This window comes from Prionailurus bengalensis, chromosome E3, assembly GCF_016509475.1.
Source record: "Prionailurus bengalensis isolate Pbe53 chromosome E3, Fcat_Pben_1.1_paternal_pri, whole genome shotgun sequence".
Taxonomy (NCBI): domain Eukaryota; kingdom Metazoa; phylum Chordata; class Mammalia; order Carnivora; family Felidae; genus Prionailurus; species Prionailurus bengalensis.
Window position 1 is genome coordinate 9,818,994 of NC_057357.1, and position 17,234 is coordinate 9,836,227.

The 17,234-nt window shown below is 59.6% G+C and overlaps 1 protein-coding gene and 1 long non-coding RNA gene across 2 annotated transcripts in view; one reads left to right on the forward strand and one right to left on the reverse strand.

The window, feature by feature from the left end:
- The window catches only part of SRRM3 (serine/arginine repetitive matrix 3), a 55,026-nt gene that overhangs the window by 2,731 nt on the left and 35,061 nt on the right, over positions 1–17,234 (reverse strand). Inside the window, exons 4-12 of the mRNA XM_043559823.1 lie at positions 15,418–15,546; positions 15,238–15,318; positions 14,704–14,733; positions 14,211–14,273; positions 14,056–14,091; positions 12,186–12,236; positions 11,615–11,719; positions 11,083–11,260; positions 705–1,069 (exon numbers count right to left, since the gene is read on the reverse strand). Of these exons, the coding sequence (XP_043415758.1) occupies positions 705–1,069; positions 11,083–11,260; positions 11,615–11,719; positions 12,186–12,236; positions 14,056–14,091; positions 14,211–14,273; positions 14,704–14,733; positions 15,238–15,318; positions 15,418–15,546 (1,038 nt within the window). The remainder of the gene's footprint in view (positions 1–704; positions 1,070–11,082; positions 11,261–11,614; positions 11,720–12,185; positions 12,237–14,055; positions 14,092–14,210; positions 14,274–14,703; positions 14,734–15,237; positions 15,319–15,417; positions 15,547–17,234) is intronic.
- LOC122471346 lies at positions 41–17,176 on the forward strand. Its single transcript, XR_006294176.1, has 3 exons — positions 41–146; positions 5,123–5,132; positions 17,166–17,176. It is a non-coding gene; the product is annotated as an uncharacterized LOC122471346 (long non-coding RNA).

Sequence of the window (17,234 nt, forward strand, 5' to 3'; positions counted from 1 at the left end):
AGAAGGGTTAGTGAGCGGGAAGAGGTGATGCGTGAGTTGGTGGCGCGGGGGAAGGTTGCCTGAGCTGGGAAAGGGCTGGGATAGGGGCGTGGGGAGTGAAATCAGTGTGGAAGAGTGTGTTCCCTGGTGTGGAGGGAGAGTGATCGGTGGGGGCGGGCAAGTGAGGGAGGAGAGAGAGCTCCCTGATGGGAGGAGAATCCTGGGTGTGGGGCGGGGCGGGGGTGGGGGTGGGGGACTCTGTTGGGTAGGAGAGTGATCAGTGTGGGGAAGGGAGGGCTCCGTGTGTGAGGAGAGAGTGATCAGTGAGGGGGGACCTCAGTGAGTGGGGAAGGAGAATGGGAGGCAGTTTGCAGAGAAGGAGAATTGCAGAGTGGAAGGGAGTTTGCACCGTGGGTGGGGGGAGTGATCACAGAAGGGGGAGCTTAATGAGAAGGAGGGACAGCGGTCAGTGTGGGGAGAACAGTTGGTGGGTGGGGGGTAAGGGGTCTTTGGGAGCAGGGAGAGTGGTCAGAGGGGCCGGTGGGGGTGGGGGGGGCGGTTCCGAGGGGTGGGGGAGAGGGGTCGGTGGAGAGGGGAAGCTGTTCTGTGGGGAGGGAGGGGCGAGAGCGCGGGGAAGGGTGCTCCGCGGGGATGGACGGGACCGGTGGGGGCAGGTGTTCCGCGGGGGCGGGGCAGCGCTCGGGGCGGGGAGGGGAACCGCTCACCGTTTCCCGTGCGCGCCGTGGCCTCGCTCGGAGCCGGGCTCGGGCCCGGGGCCGGGGGCGCCGCCGCCGCCGCCGCCGGAGTCGCTGCTGGAGCGGGCCCTGCTGAGCGAGCGCGACGAACCCCGGGGCGGCGCGGGCCGGGCGCGCCGGCGACCCCTGCGGCGGGGCGCGGACGCCGAGGACCGGGAGCGCCGCCGCCGCCGTCGCCGCCGCCGCCGCCTGGCCGTCCCGCCCGCCGCGCGGCCTCCTCTGCCCTGCGACGACGGAGCCGAGCGCGGGCTCGGGCTCTCCTTGCCCCGCGCGGGCGGCGTGGCTGTGCCGGCCTCCGCCTGGTCGCGGGCCCTGGGCGAGGGCGAGCTGGGCTTCTGACGGGGAGAGAGGCAGAGAGGGCACGGAGGGGGGTGGAGGGGACGGGGGCGCAGACAGAGACGGGGCGGAAGAGATGCCCGCAGAGACAGAGGAAACCGAGGAGGTCGAGAGAGTCCAGAGCAGAGAGAGAGGCGGAGGCGGAGGAGAAGGAGGCGAAGGAGCAGGGGAAGTTAGAGAAGCAGAGAGAAAAGGCGGAGACGGGGGGGAGAGAGAGCAGAGGAGAGACAGAGAGAGGACAGGCCAAGAGAAGGAGCGGGGTCGAGGGTGAGAGAGCGGGCGGGTGGGGTGGGGGGGGAGAGAAGGAGAGGGGGCTTTCACCGGGCCCAGGCCGGGGGCTGCCAGTCCCGGAGCATCGCACACACGGTTCCCCGCGCCTGCCCTGCCTCTGCCTCTCCTGAGTGTCCACCTTCTGGCCTCAACAGTGCAGCTCATGCAAGGTTCTCGGCATGCAAAACACAAGAGGGACGGAGCGGTGGGGGGAGGGGGGCTGAAACGGAGGGGGCTCCAGGACGGGCACGGGGGCTGGCATTGCCCCCCGATGGGACGGACGATCCCGGCAGAGAGTAGAGAGAGGGCGGGCACCGGGAGGCCGGGCCGGGGCCAGCCCCCCAGGCCAGGCCCCCCCAGCGCGTGGGGGGTGGGTGAGGGGATGGAGGGGCACACGGCACACAGATGGGGGTGGGGGCGGGGCGGGACAACTGAACTCAAAACTGAACCGAAGAAAGGGAGGAAAAACAGAAATAAAAAACAAAATCCACAAATGTCATTAGATACCAAAATCAAAAACAATGTCTGAACTCCTGGGGAACTGACATTTTTTCTGTTAACATTTTTCTTTCTTTGTTTTCCGGCCCTGCAGAGACCTGTGGAACTGTCAGTAACACCCGACTGTCTTTCTGTTTCTCTCTTTTCTTTTCCTTTCCTTTTTTTTTTTTTTTAAGTTCTGATTTTTTTTTTTAAGTCCCTCTTGGTTAACGTCCACTTACCAATAAAGTGGCACTTCCTCCTTTAGTAGGTAAGGTGTGTAAGAGAAGGGAAAAGTGTGGTAGCGTAAGTTCATCATTAGATTCACAAAAATGCAAGAGAGATAGAGAGAGAGAGAAAAAAAAAACGCAACCACCCCATTCTAGGCCGAGAGGAGGCCACACCGCCTCTGGAGGAAGGACTGGCCGCGCCCGGCTCCTCGGGCCTGAGCAGGCACCTCTTGGGTGACTGCTGGATAGAGATGTCCAATGTTCTTCCAAAAGTGCAGTTAGGACACAAGGGTTGGGGTACAGAAAACCAGAAAGGGAGCCTGGTACCATCAAAAGGGCCCTAGCTGGCAACCAGGGGTCTGAGAGCCTGCCTCAGCCTCACTGAGTGACCCTGGCTAAGTCACTTCCCCACTCTGGGCCTCAGTTTCCCCATCCCCAAAACGAGAGGGTTGGGCTCTGCTTCCTGATGTCCCTACCAGAGCAAATACTCCAGGATTCTGTGTCCCCCTGACCACCCTCTCCATCCTCCTCCCCTCACAGAACAGACCCCTCCTCTTGTCCTCGGGTTTCCAGCTTTCTATCTGGTAACAGTTGGTTCCACCTGTCTACCCCACCCCCAACCACCAGCACCAACTTGACTTCGAAGCACCTCCAGGGCAGAAATTTTTGGTTGGATTCAGCTCCGTAACCTCAGTTTTTATCGCAGAACTTGGCATGTAGTAGGGCTTCAATGCCGTTGCTGAAGAAGGAATCATTACAAGGGCCGGGGCCAAACCAGGTAGTACTAAAAGAGGGTCAGGGTCTGGGCCAAGCTTTTTTGGCAGGCTCCTGGGATGGGAGAACAAAACCAGCTACCTACCACCCCTCAGGGCACCTTGCTGCCAGAGACGGAAAGGAGCGTGGTTTCCTTGGCATGGCCTATGCTTCCTGCAGGAGGCGGGGTGGTGCCCAGACCCTTCCGTGCAAGCCTGGATCCAGCCAGGGCTTGGAGGCAGAGCCAAGAAGTCGGTCCCATGGGAGGAAAGGCACAGCCAGCTCTGATTGGTGGCTGAAGCAGCCAATGAACACTAGCCATAGCAGGTGAGAGCAGCTGTCCAGAGTCAAATGGGCCGTAAAGGCCTCCTGGGAGAGCCTGGTGTCTCCCTTTGGGGCTCAGGCAGGCATAGGTGGGCAGGGTGGATATCTGAGCACCCCAGCTCTCCTGATGACCAGCTCACCTCTCATCCTGGGCTAGGAGCCATGGCCCCTCTGAGATGGCAGCTCCAAAGTCAAGAGACATTACCAGGAGACACTTGGCTCTCCTAACACATATCCCCTGCACCCCAGCGGGTGGCCAGTGCCTATAGCTCCCAAGCCCCCAGAGGAGGCAAATGAGAAAAATCTCCAGAATCTTCACATTTCCAAGTTCTTTCCTATCTCCTGGGTTGTCTGAGAGTGGAAAGTGAACAGATCCCAGGCAGGGGAGTGGGGGCCCTGGTGGCCAAGGCATAGTACCCAAACCCAGGAAACGCTGGACCCCACCCTAAAGAAGCCTTTGCTTGCTATTCTGATGGGGGGGGGGCGTGCAGCCAGGCAAGCAGGCAGAATAGTAAACATGGGGGTCAAGACCTGGCTGTGAACCCTGGCTCCAGCTTAGACTCTGGATCTGAGCCAGCTTCTCTGACTCCAGGAGACAGGCCAGCAGTGGGGGAAGGAGACTGAAGGCCCCAATGTTCCTTCCCACAGAAACTGGGGGGGTGGGGGATCCTCTCTACTTCCCACTGTTGGGCTGGGCGTGTGGTGGGACTGTTAGGAGCAAAAAGGGTCTGGGTTGGGTGGACGCCCACCTGCATCACATTGCTGCCCGCAACCACTGAGGCCCAAACCTCTGTGCTTATCTGGAAGCTTCCTGCCTGGCGTGCCTTGAAGTCAAGTCCTCCTCCCTCTCCCCTCCTCCAAGCCAAATGCCATAGCTTAAGATGATGGTAAGTGGGAAAGTGGCACACCTGGAATCAGCCCTGATAGGAGTTTGCTGTGATCGAACTCTGGGGGCCTCAGTTTCCCCATCGATAAAGTGGGGATAACTGGGGTCTTTGCTGGGGGAGGCGCCTGTATAGGAGTCGAAAGGTTCTTTTCAGAGCACAAGTGACTCACAGTCCCCTCACGGATGAACGGGGTCAGAGCAGTGCAGGAAGGTCTGGGCATGGCCACGTCCCAGGATGGCAGAGGACGGGACGAAGGCGCTGCTGGGCACGGTGGCAGACAGCACCTTCCCTGGGGGAAGACTCCTTGGGCCAATCTCACATTCTTATCCACCCATACCTCCCTGGAGAAAGGGTCGCCATGGTCCCGCCAGAGTGAGAGCCCCCTCCTCAGCTTGGCCGGGTCTCATTTTTCCCAGGAACTGAGGGAGAAATCAGTCCAGACACCATGGGATTTCATAGCTAGACGGGACTGTTGTGGCCAGGGACCTCCAAACATCTCCTCCAGAAGCCTGCTCTTTGTGACTCCTGTTCCCTCTTCCCCTTCCCTGGCCTCACCACCCCCTCACAGCCTGGCTAATGCCTATGGACCCTGTGCTCAATCAAGACCACCTCCTCCAGGAAGCCTCCCCTGACCCTCACCCTGAAACAGGTGCATTCCTCTGTGATCCCACAGACCCTTGGGCCTTCTCTCAGTATGGACCGTGCAGGGCTGTGAGGCCTACTGTGGTGAGCAGAGTTCCCCACCTGTTGGCTCGGCTTTTCCCCTCTAATTGTTCTGAGTGACCTTTGTCAGTGCCTCAGCCTGATAGGTGGGGGCCGCAAACCAGTTCCCTCAAACCCAGGCACGGACACCTAGCACGGGACCTGGCACCGAGGAGGGCCCAGCGGATGCTGGCTGAGTGTGTGTGTGAGTGAATGAGTCAGTGAACACAGAGGGCCTCGCCTGTCTCTGAGCCCGGCTTCCAGGCTTCCAGGAGCCCCTCTGCTCCTTCGTACCACCTGCTCTCTGATACCTTCTCTTTAGCTTACATAAGAAATGTTTGGAGGGAAAAGGCAATGCAAAAGAGTAAGGCAAAAGATGATGTGCCAGCCCCATCCCGGGATTCTTAAGGACGAGAACAGTGAGCATCTGAGATGCTCCACCCCCTCTCCCCCAGGGCTCAGCTAACTACCCCCTCTAGCTCAGCATTTGGCGATCCGTTTCTGGGTCCCTGGTCACATCAGGTCCTCTACTCCTCCCATCGGGCTGGGACAGTCTCCCCGTGGGACCCAGAGTGATTTCTCTCTCCCTGAACAACTTCCTGTCTGCCCTCCCAACACCACTGACAGCCGAGCAATATTCTGAGTGGGTGAGCTCCTCACAACCTGCCCCTGGGGTCAACATAGGGGAGCGGGGGGGGGGGGGGCGGGCAAGGAGGGTGAAGAGCCGGACTTTCTCTTTCCAGAGCTGAGGACGGAGGTCCACTGATGCCTCACAAGGGCTGGGATGTCAAACTTCTGCAGCTACTCCCAGGTGGGACAGGAAACAGTTTAAAGAGCTGGGGTGGGCGGTGGGGTCCGAGGACCTACCCCCAACGTGGCTGGATTGGGCACTGGCCTGGGAGTCGCAAGTCTCGGAACCTAAGCTCGGTTCCGCTCCAACACCTCGGGGAACCCCGGCTCTCACTGACTGTCCTTTCCGAATCATTCTGCACATTAAACTCAAATTCAGAAGATGGAACGATGCTGGGGGCAGAGGGAGACCCTGTCTGAGCTGAGTAGTGGTCCAGGCAGGGGGGAGGGTGAGCTGAGAGTCCCCTTCGTCCCCCAAATTGCCCCACTGAAACTTTACTAAGTAGGCCCTCTGAGTCCAGTGCCAGCTCACTGGGCCCCTGAAGTTCAACGACCATTACACCCAAAAGGTGGAGCTGTGAGGTTCAGCCCTGGTGCCAGCTGCTGCCCCAGAGTCTGTAGGTCCTGCCTGAAAGCTCCAGCTGCCACCAGGGCAGGACCCTTGGGAGCCCAGCAGGCCCTGGAGGGTGGGGCAGGGCTCTTTCCTCAGGTTTGGCCTCAGCCAGAACTTCTTCCAGGATCTGGAGGCCAAGAGGCCAGCACACGCTCCTCCACCACTGCTTAGTGCCAAAACGGGCCCCGGGGGCTGGCAGGGGTGAGGGGTGGGGGGCTTAGCAGCTACTCCAGACAACAGAAATCAAATTGGCTCAACCGCAGCATACAGTTCAGGAGGAGAACACAAACTTGGAAATGCTAACCACACAGAAATGCATTCGGACAACAAAATGAGAAAGAGAGGGAGTGGGGGGACGGGGCTTGGAGGGGTGGGGGTGGAGGTGGGGTCGGAGAGGAAGAAGAAGGAGCAGGGAAGGTGGAAAGGAGGGGGGAAACGAACCAGAAAAGCTGTCGGGGAAAGTCAAGAAAACCAAACGACAAACCAGGAAACACAGCTTTCGTACGTAGCTCATTTGGAGAAAAAATGCAAGTTACAAATGAGGAGTCACTAAAATAAAGAAAGAAAAGGGAAGGAGAGAAAACCAACCAGAGCGAGATCCAGAGAAAGAGAGAGAAAGAAAACCACATTCAAACCAAGCAGAGTGGCAGGGGGCTTATCTGGAGATGGGAGCGAGCGGGGCGCACAGCGGGGCCAGGATACCTACCTTCTCAGTGGTCAGGGACAGGAATGCAATAATAAAAAAGAAAAGAAGATCTCCGCATTGGGAATGCAGAAGGTGGGGGGGAAGACGGTGACTCTAAGCTGTGCTCCCCCTTGGGAACTGGCACCTGCATGTGCAGCCAGGGTGGCTTTCGGTCTAGTCCCAGGGGTGGGAGGGGGCTCCTGCCCAGCCATTTTGGTCTGCTTTTTTTGTTTGTTTTTTTCTTTTTGTGTTTAAACCCGCAGGCTCCAATAGCCGAGCTTTCCTTAACTCTTTAAACAACAGAAAACCTCCAGAGGGCATGCAGGAAGCGGCAGCGGATGGAAGCAGAACCAGAGGGTGGGCTCAGGAGGGGCTGGCAGCAGGGGGAAGAGAGGCCCATGTGGGGGGAGAGATGGAGAGAGAGACAGAGACAGAGAGATGCAGAGAGAGAGAGAAACAAAGGCAGAAGGAAACAGACAGGCAGGGAAATAGAGACAGGCGGGTCCAGACAGAACAAAGAGAGAGAAGCTATTACAATGAGGCAGAGTGGACAGATGGGGTGAAGGGATCAGTGCATTTAAAAGGGAAGGCAACCACAGATTCAGTTTGGAGGCCTGATCCTGCCTCAGGTCAACTGCTTTCCCCCTCTGCTTAGGCGTCATTTTAGCAAAACCCATCCCTCCTGCCTTCTGGCTTCGGCCTGGGAGAAATGCCAAGATGCCGCTTCCTATTCTGACTGCCCCCCCCCCCCCCCAGCTGTGGTTACTGCTCTTTCCTGGGGGCAGGAGGGGGAGGGGGCGGGGTGGAGCAGGTGAGGCGGTCCCACGGACACCTCTTCTTGGGTCACCCTAGGCTGCCCATTTCGTGATGAAATTTGAGCCAGAGGCGGAGGCCAGAGAGAGCCTGGGGGCCTGGCTCAGTAACCTTCTCTGTCACCCTCACCAAATGGAGAGGCTTCCCTTGACACTTCCAATGCCAGGGACAGGTGGAGCCAAGGCAGGGGGCCCTCCTTCTAAGTCCTTAAACACCTCACACCTTTTCTGGCACTTGGGCTCAGCATCTTACTTCGCCATCGCCAAATCACGTGACCATGAGCAGCCCCCTTCCCTCTCTGCCTCACTATTTCTGTCCCCATACGTGTGTGAACTGTGAGGGCTTAGGGTTTCTGAGTCACTGAGGTGACAGTTTTATAGAGTTGGGTTTGCTTAATGCTGGGCCCACCTATTCCCTGGTCTCTGTGTGGGTGGGCCCCAGTGCCAGGGAATTGAGAGCTGGGAGTGTGCCGTGGACATCTGAAGGGGTCCCCAGGGGGAAGGCAGGAGCTGAGACAACCAGCACCCACCTCCAAGCCCTCCTCCCCTTACTCAGGGCTCCCAGAGTGTGCTTTTCCACTGGCCACTCTCTCCACTGGCTGGTGGTCTCGAGGTGAGGGGGCTGGAGTCTCCTTTTGGATCTACCTCTAAAAAGCTGTGTGACCTTGAGCCGGTCACTTGACCTCTCTGAGCTCCTGGCAGTAAATAGGTGAACCCAGAAATCCCTTTGGGGGTTTAATCCTGACCTGGGACGGGACAACAAGAGAGCCGTGGCGGGAGCCAGCACCCAGCTGGCCTTTGTCTCAAGATGAAGATTTTTGTCTTGCCTGGGAATGTCTGGCTCTGAAGCCCTCACCTGGGCTACAGGTGTGGACAGCTCCCTCCTCTAGGATCTGGGGCCTGGCACTGAAGGCCTTGTGCAGCCTGTCCCTGTCTCCCCCAGCCATCTTATACTAGAAGGAACTGGGGAGCCATAGGGTGCTCACTGTCCCTGGATGTTCCTCCGGTGACCTGGGAAATATCTCTCTTCCTCCCGTCTCCCAGCTTCCCTCCAACGTTCCTTAGAGACAGGGACACGGAAGAATGGCCTGCCCGGGGGCCACTTCTGTTCATTTAAAAGCTGAGGCATTTCCAGCACATGCCCTGGGGTTGAGGAGTTGATTGGCTGCCGCTGCAGATTTCGCAGGGGCTGCTGGCGTGGGAGTCATTTTTTAAGAGTTATCTTCCCTTTTAAATTCTGGTTACAAAGGGAAAAAGAATAAGTATAAAGACATATGTATATGGTCAATGTTCACTTGAGATTCAGGACCCATCTCTGCATTAGGAGGAGAGGCTCCCACAGTAACACGCACAAAAGCAAAATTCTAGAGCAACATAGAAGATAGAAAAAAAGAAAAAAACAACCAGAGAGATAGTTTGCATTTCTGTACATTACCAAAGGAAAAAAAAAAAAAAGAAAAAAAAAAGAAAGAAAATACAAACAAAAACAAAACAGGAAAAAGTTACATAAACTTCCCCACCCTCTTCCCTTGCCAACTGAACAGGAAAATGGAATCACAATATTACCACGGTTCAAATGGGAGGCTAAAAAAACAAGCAAAAACATAGACGGGGTTAAAAATGGTGAGCTTTTCTTTTTTTCCGTTTGTTCTCTCTCTTTTTTTTTTTTTTTTTAAGGTAGCGTCCGAGAATACCCCCGCCCCCCCAGTACTTGTCCCCAAAGACATTTTTGGTGACTGGCAAAGTCTCCACACACACACACACACACCCGCCCCCATCTCACCTCCCTGGAAGGGTGCAGGTGAGAGGCCTGGATGTCCTGAGGTCCCAGATCTCGCAGGGCCCGAGGGAAGGGAGAGGATCTGGGGAACATGCTTTGTGAAAGGGGTAACAGAGTGCCGTCTCCCAGGAGGCTCCTGGAGCAATGTCAAAATGGAATCCCATTCTGGGAGGCAGTCAAGATTTGGGTGCGGCCGACAGGGCACCCTCCCCAAGGCTGGAGGCTACACCCTCTTCCCTGGTTGCTCTGTCCTGGGGTCTACTTCGTTGCTGTGGCTATTTTGTCTGTACGTGTCCAGGGCTCTTGGTGGCCTACTGCTCAGGGAGGGGAGGGGACCAGAAGTGGGATGGAGCTTCCTTTTGGCCCTGGCTTCATTCTGTGCCTTTCCAGGAGGATGAGAAGCTCCCCTGAGAAGGTGTTTGGGGGCTCTGTGCCCATGGTGGTGGGGGGATGGGCACACTGTCTTCTGAGTTTGTCCACCGTCTCTGTCCTGGCTGCCTTCAGCTACCTTTGTGTGTCCTCTTCCACCCCCAGGACAGATCCAGGGACACTGGTGTGATCCTCCCTACGTGGCCCAGCCAGGCCCTTGGGAGCTCAGGAGCCTGGCACCCTGTCCAAGTGGGGCAGTCCCGAAACAGGTAACGTCCTTAAACAAAAATTAACCTTGATGCCAAGAGCCTTTTGTCTGCTGCCTTTGGCTTTCCTCACTAAGGCCTTGGCGGTAAGGGTGTTTGAGAAAATAAAGGGAGTGAAGGAAACAGCCAAAAATCAAAATGAAACTGACCAACACGGACATATTTGCTGCTGAGACCGGAGGTCTGGGGAGGGGCAGCCCCCACCCTCCCTGCTGGGAGGCAGCCTTAGGGTCTGGGGTGGGGGCACCTGCAGGCCTGTCCACCCCAAGTCCCCCTGCCCACCCAGTGCCCCTGCCAGTACTGCAGCCCCGTCTCCCTGAGATCAACGGATACAAGGGGATGTGGGGCTCCCCTGGGGCTTGGGAGAACGCCCCCTTCCCAGCCCAGCCTAGCCCCTCCACCTGGGAAAGGCCGAGAAGCCTGTCTGTTCTGCCAGCCCCTGCCATCGCCACAGCTGCTTGTGGGTCTCAAGGAGTCCTGGCCCCTCTTGGAGGATGGGTGGGAACAGTTTTTGGGAGGTGTTGGTGTGGACTCCCTGAGGGAGCAATGGGGACACTGGCAGGTGCTTTAGGAAGGTTGGGACACGGGGAACAAGGGCGCCTGCAGGTTTGAGACATCTGTCCACACGTGGGCAGCCAGTCCCTGGGGGAAAGGACACACTCTCCTTGGAAAAGGGACTTTAGAAATGCAGCTCGGTGGCCGCTTGGGGACAGAGAAAGGGGAGGGCTTCGAGGGAGAGGGAGGGGCCAGTGAGAGGGTTGAGGGAGGGAGGGCGCTTGGAGAGGGAGAGGGAGGCTCAGGGCCTAAGTGGTGCCCAGGGGAGACCCCGTCTCTGAATCCGGTTCCTGACTGCGACCCCTAGCATTGTCCATGCCCCTCCCACCCCAATATGCCTGGAGAGAGGGAGGCAGGAGACCCCGGATTCTCCTCAGCTCTCTACCCAACTGGCTGGGAGTCCCAGTGGTCACCCCCCTCTGGCCATCAGTTTGCCAAGCTCAAGGGTGGCCCAAGCCTGCAGGCCCCCCTCGCCCCGACACTAGGGCCAGGTGGGCGCAACAACCAAGCATTCCAGGCCGCTCCCGAGCCGGGAGGGGGAAGCGGCGCCTCCCTCCCCCATTTACACACTCACTGCGCCCCGCCCGGCGGTGACCCCCCACCCAGCGCGGCGCAGCCCGCACGGCGCGGGAACCCTCCGCAAAGCGAAGCGTACGTACATCTGGCGGGCTGTGCGCCGAGCCGGGGCGGCCCCCGTGCGCTCCGCTCCGCTGTCTGTTGCCGCCGTTCTGCTGGGGCGACCCCCACCCGCTGCCGCCGGACGGGGAAGGCGACCGGCTCCCGCTGGACCGCTGGCTGCCCGTCTTCCGCCCGTCATCTCGGTGCTTGGGGCTCAGCCTGGGGGGTGGGGCGTGGGGAGGGGACGTGGCGGGCAGCCGGCGTGGGACCGCCCCCTCTGCGAGCGGAACCGCTGCCCCTTCCCCTGCCTCTCACTTGCATTTAGAGAGCAAGGCCCTGGCCCACCTATTGCCTCGACTTCCAAGAGCCGCGGCCGGAAGCTCTTCCTCGCCCATTTGCAGGGGGGTGGGCACCTGCACCCTCCTGGTAGACTTCCACCCACCAACTGCTCTTCTGCCCACCAGCCTCTTCCCCAGCCCTTGGGAGGGTTCGATCTGCAACTCCCCACCCCCCCAGCAGAGCTGAACCGAGCTGAACGTCCTCTGGAGCGTTTCGAAGGGGCCCAGGACCTACCTGCTGGGTGATCTGGAATCGCTGTAGTGGGAGGAGAGGGAGGGGCTCTGGGAGCTGCCGCTGCTGTGGCGACGGGGCCTCCGACCTGGGGACTCCGCGTGTGGCCTGGGAGAGAAACCAGCCAGTACCTAAGTTCCGCCTGACTGCCCCACGGGGGACCCCGCCCCCTATAGTACCCTACAGAAATAGCCTCTCTAGTCCATGTGGGTCATTTGTGGGAATTAGGAGAAAGCACCCTCTTCTCTAGACAGCCCGGACCCCCAAGACCTCACTGGCTCCTCAGCTGGTGCTCTTGTGACTAGGGGGTGAGGGACGCGGGGAGTAACAAAGACAGAGTTGGAAAGAACCCAGGACTGGGAGGCAAGAGGCCCCCGTTCCAGTTCTGGCTCTGCCACTGACACACAGGGCCTCTTGGCTTCCTCTCTGGGTCGGAATTTTTCCATCTGGGCAATGGGGACCAAACGAACTATCTCCAAGGGCCCAATTCCATGCTTCTAGAAGGCCAGGTTTGCCGGAGTGGGGGAAGAGTGGAGGGAGGCGGAGGAGCTAGAGAATGGTGACAGGTTCTCACCTCTTCCTCTCTTTGTTCTTCTCTTTCCTTTTGCTCTTGGGGCTTCGAGATCTGCAGAAAGCAGAGGCTGAGGGGACAGCTCGGCCTGAGCCCAGCAGGGGGTGTGCCTAGGTAGGGCGCTGAGGGAGCTGAGATTTGTTCCTGTCTGGGATCTGAGCCCCCCCACCCCCCCCCTACCCCAGCTGGTGTGGACTCGCTCATCCCACCTCACTGCTTTGGTTCCTTTTCACACAGCCAAGCCTCCTTCCTTCCTTCTCCCAGGATCACTGCCTATCTGGGCCGGAGTCCTGCTCCTCCTGGGGGTGCCATAAGCGATGTGTCCACCACCCCAGAAGGCTGACGTGTCCTTTCCTTCTGGAATCGGTCTCAGGACAGGCCCCTCTATGAGTCATGGTGGTGGGGGTGGCCCTTCCACACCTAATTTGTGTCCCCTGTTCCCAGGTCCCCTCAGATGGGGCTCTCTAGGGCAGAGCCCAGGCTTCCTGCCTCTCTGCCCCCTCAGAGAGTGGCCCAACTCTGGGCCAGCTCCCCAGGGGGTTAGGAAAGAAATGCTTTCCCTTGGGCATGATCTCCCTGCATTTGAGTCCTCTGGATTCTCATCAAGGGCTGTTCCCAAAGCTTTCCATCCCACCCAGTCCTGCCCCCTACAGTCCCATCCCATCCAGCTCCTTGGGCCAGGCCCCACAGTGTTCTCCTTCTACCTTTGACAAAAGGATTGAAAAGTTTCCTAGTAGGTGTCTAAGGTCTCACTGCACCCCTGGTCCCTGTAGATCTCTTAGCCCCACCCTCCCTGATGCCACCAGATTTCCAGCTGGATGCTTCTACTCCTGAACAGATGCCTCTTTCTGACCAAATATGAAGTGATGCTAAGAAAAAACTGGGATGTGTTTCTCACAGGAGCAGAGTGGGTGGGGGCAGGCCCAGGAGGCCAAAGATTTTAGTTCTAGAATCCATGTTGCTTGCTTTGGGCTTCAGTCTCCCCACCTGGAGCTGCTCTAGCCCTAGGTCGTCTCTAGGTCCTTCCCAGGACTCCTGGGAGCTGGCCAGAGGATCTGTGCAGATGGATGGTGACCACTAGGGGGCAGTAGGGGCCCATACTGGCCCCTGAGAAGTGGGGAAGAGAGGAAGGGAAGATGGGAAATTGGGGAAATTAGAGATTCAGGATTATTTATTTAGGCTCCTACCCCACCTGGCAAATGACCCTCGGCGAATTCCCACTGCAGGAATGAGACTGGGGATTCTGTCCCTCTTCAGGGCTGCTGGGAGGTCCTCTGGCCCTCATGCCCACCCTGGGGCTGGGACGACCTTACATCTTCCTTCCCTCCATGCTGAGTTCTCTACTTTCCCCACTCCAGCCTCTGCCAGGGCTCTTGACTTTCACCTCCTCCCTCCCCTCCCCTAATCCATCCTGAACAATCTCTGTCCTGCTCAGAGCCCCATGCTGGCTTCCAGCCCCGCCTGGTTGGAGGCCAGCTCCTTGGCCTGTCAGTCAGGTCTTTTCGGGGGCTGGCACCTGTCCTCCAGACACAACTGCCAGCCACAGCCACAGCTCCCCCACCTGTCTCCCACCCACTGAGCTTTCCTTCTGTATGGATGCCCTTTCCCTGCAAATGTGGGGTCTTGAGCTTCTCCCTTCCTGACATCAAGGCTGACTCATGGGACCAGAAAGCTTTGCAAACAATTGGCCTTCCTTCTCGCCCCCCCACCCCCAACTTTCCCTGCCTGCCTCCCAGAAGGAGTCCCTTCCCGGAGGGAGGATGGAGCAAGGGAAGACCCTCACCAATCCCCTCCCATCACTGCTTCCCTTGGGCCTTGGTCCCCGCTGGGTGGCACTAGCCTCTGTCCACATCCTTAGCAGGGCATCACTCACCTGTGTCGTCTCTTCTTCCGGGACCCAGAATCAGACCTGTAGGGCCACAAAAGGGTTCTCTTGAGCTTGTCTGGGGTGGCCTGGGGACACAGATCTGCACAGCCATGGTCCTGGGCCAACAGGAGTGAGAGGAGGCCCCAGGGGAGGGAAGGTACCTGTCTCTTCGGTGCTTCTTCACACTCTTCTTCTTCTTGCGCAGGGGTGAGGAGCTCCCACAGCTGCGGACACAGGGTGGGGTAGGTTCTAGTGAACTGGTGCCCGGGACGGGGAGGGGCAGCTGGAAATGCTGGGGAAACCTGGGTGTCTCGGGCATCTAGCTGAAGCTGGCTGCCCATTGTACAAAGCGAACCGAGGCCCTGAGGGCCAGCAAGGTCCCTAAGGTAGGTGATGGAGCTGCCTGTGTTGTCCCCTAGCCACCCTTCAGCCTCCTTGGCATTTTGAGTGAGGGCTGTTTCAAACCCAAATGTTAGAGGCTCCAATGGTGGGATTTCTGGCCTCCGTGGGCACAGCTGGCACATTGGCAGTGTCCAGGGCCTGATGTGGCAGGCCTCCTGCCTCTGGGGGATGGTCTTGGAGTCTTGCCCACCCACAGACATCCCCACTCCTGTCCCCCCCCCCCCTCCGCCCCTGGTAACCAGTGATACTGACCTGCACTCAGAGTCCAGTCTCCTCTTTTTGCTGAGGGCCAGGGAGAGAAAAGGACAGACAGTTGGACAGAGTTAGTTGGGGCTCCAGAAGTCTGCAAGGGATAGGAGAGGGGGACACACAGATGGGGAGCCACAGATGTGACCCAGCGAAACCCCTCCTCCCCAGGCCACTCACACTTGTGGTGGTGAGTGCAGGACCGCCGGGGGATCGAGAAGGGGGACTGCGAGCGAGCGGGTGTAGCGGGTCGACCCAGGAGCCGGATCAGTGTGTCTAGTTCTGGGGCAGGTGAGTGCCAATAAGGGGAGGGGGCTGGGCGAAAGGGAGGGGCTCCGCGAGGGGGAGGAGCCTGGTGAGGGGGCGGGCCCTTCGTTGGGGGCCCGCACAGTGAGGGGGCGGGATTCTGTAAGGGCAAAGGGTCGCGGCGAGGCGCGGGGCTCACAAATGCAACTTTGGGTCTCCTGCCCGCAGAAGGGTGCGCACCTGGGGGACCCCACCGTGCCCCTCCCGTCCCCTCCGGCCGGGCGGCGCTCTCACCGGCTTCTCCGGTGGCCGCCTTTCTTTTTCTTCTTCTTCTTGGGAGGGGGCGACGCCGAGCTGCTGGACCAGTGCTTGGTCCTGGGTGAGAGGGGGTGGGGGTTGGGGGTGGGCGGTGAGGGAGGAGGGGAGGCTCCGGCCCCCTTCCCCCCGCCCCTCCCCGCCGCGGCGGGCGCTGACCTGTACCCCCGGTGCCCGCGGTAGCAGGCGGCCGGGCAGTCGCAGTCCACCGGGCCGTCGTCCTCGTCCAAGGGCGCGTACTCCAGGCCCGGCTCCGCGCCCTCGAGCAGCCGCGGGGTCTCCGCCACGCTGCCGGCGACAGGGACGCTCACCACCCGCGCCCCAGGGCCGGGCCTTCCGCCTGCCCCTTTCTCAGCGCGGCGCCCCGAGGCCTGGTCCTCCCGCAAGGTCTGCGGGATGCGGCCCCGACCTCTAGAAGGTCAGTCGGGGATCTGGGCGACCCAAAGAGCCGCCTTCCTTGCAGACACCCGGCCTCAGCCGGGCCCTCCCGCCCCTTCGGCCCCTTCTTTGGTCTCACCTCTCAGTGAGCCCCCTCCCCTCGCCGAGCCCCTCACTCCCATTCATAGTGCTCCTCTGCCCTCCCCAGCCCCCCTTTCCCGCACAGAGCCCCTTTCACCGATCCCTGTGCCCCTGAGCCCCACTGTCCTACCCCTACCCCCCTGCCCCTCGCTCAGCCCACTCCCCGTCCGCAGCCCCCCTTCCTCTCGTGAGCCCCGCTCTCCCCACCCTCCTAGCGCCCTAACCCCGCTCGCCGGCCTGGTCCCCACCCCCCTCCCCGCCGAGCGCCTCCCTCCCCGCCCCCATCCGGTCCCCCCGCCCCGGCCGCGGTTCTGAAATATTCATGGCCTCTCCTCGCCCTCCTCTCCGCAGCCTCCCGAGGCCCGGCTGCTCTTCTCCCGCTGCCGCTGCCGGGCTGTCATCAATCACCGCCCGGTGGCAGCGGCGCGGGCCCCGCCACTCCGCCGCCTCCGCGGCTCCCCATCTATCTTGCAGAGCCCTCCCCTGCGCTCAGCAGGGACCGCAGCGTCCCGTCCCTGCTCCCGGCTCCGGAGCTCACAGCCGTCTTCCGCCACAGATGTTCGCTCCCTGCGGGCGCTTCGCCGAGGGATGCTCTCTTCCTAAAGGCAGCAGGGCTTGCGGCTATAGCATGAGCTTTGGAGCCGCAGGCGTGGCCTCATCGTGCACTGGCCCTGAGTCCCTGCGTGACTTGTACCTGTCATCCCCCCTCTCTGAGCCCCTTCTCCGAGAGGAGCGTGATAACTGTCACAGGGCCGCTGGGGGATTCTCTGCGGGGAAACAGTACTGTGCAACTTCTTTTTCAAGCCCAGAAGCAACCCTCCAAAGCCCAGCTCCAGGGTAATAGCTTCAAGGTGGTGGCTTCCCCACTTTCCATTCTTTGTTTCTGGCTCAGACAGTGCCCTTCCCAGATGGAGGCTCAGCCCTGCTTCGGGTACCACTACCCTCACTCCTGGGTGCTGTTCGCCAGGCTCACTCTTTCCCTGCCCGGAGCAAGGCAGGCCAGCACTGGGGGTGGCAGAGCATTAAGGACATGACACGAGCTTTGGATTCACACAGATAGGACTCAATCCAGGCATGACCATGCTCACTGAGTCCCCAGGCCTTTATCTCCACAAGCCCAAAAAGAATATCCCAGCTGAGGAGAGGATTAAGTGAGATGCGCTCTATGAAGCTCCTGACATGAGCGACAGGCCTGGCCCCAGACGGTCGTCCCACACATGGTTGCCACTGTTAGACAGAGGGACCCCTGTCAGACACTAACGCACCCTCACCTCCCCACAGCTACAAGGTGAAAGAATTTCCAGGAGCAAATCTCTAGTAGAGCACCCACTAATCTGTTCTTTGAAGAACTGATTTTGTAGGGCACCTGGGTGGCTCAGTTGGTTAAGCGTCTGACCTCAGCTCAGGTCATGATCCGCAGCTCGTGAGTTCGAGCCCCACGTCAGGCTCTGTGCTGA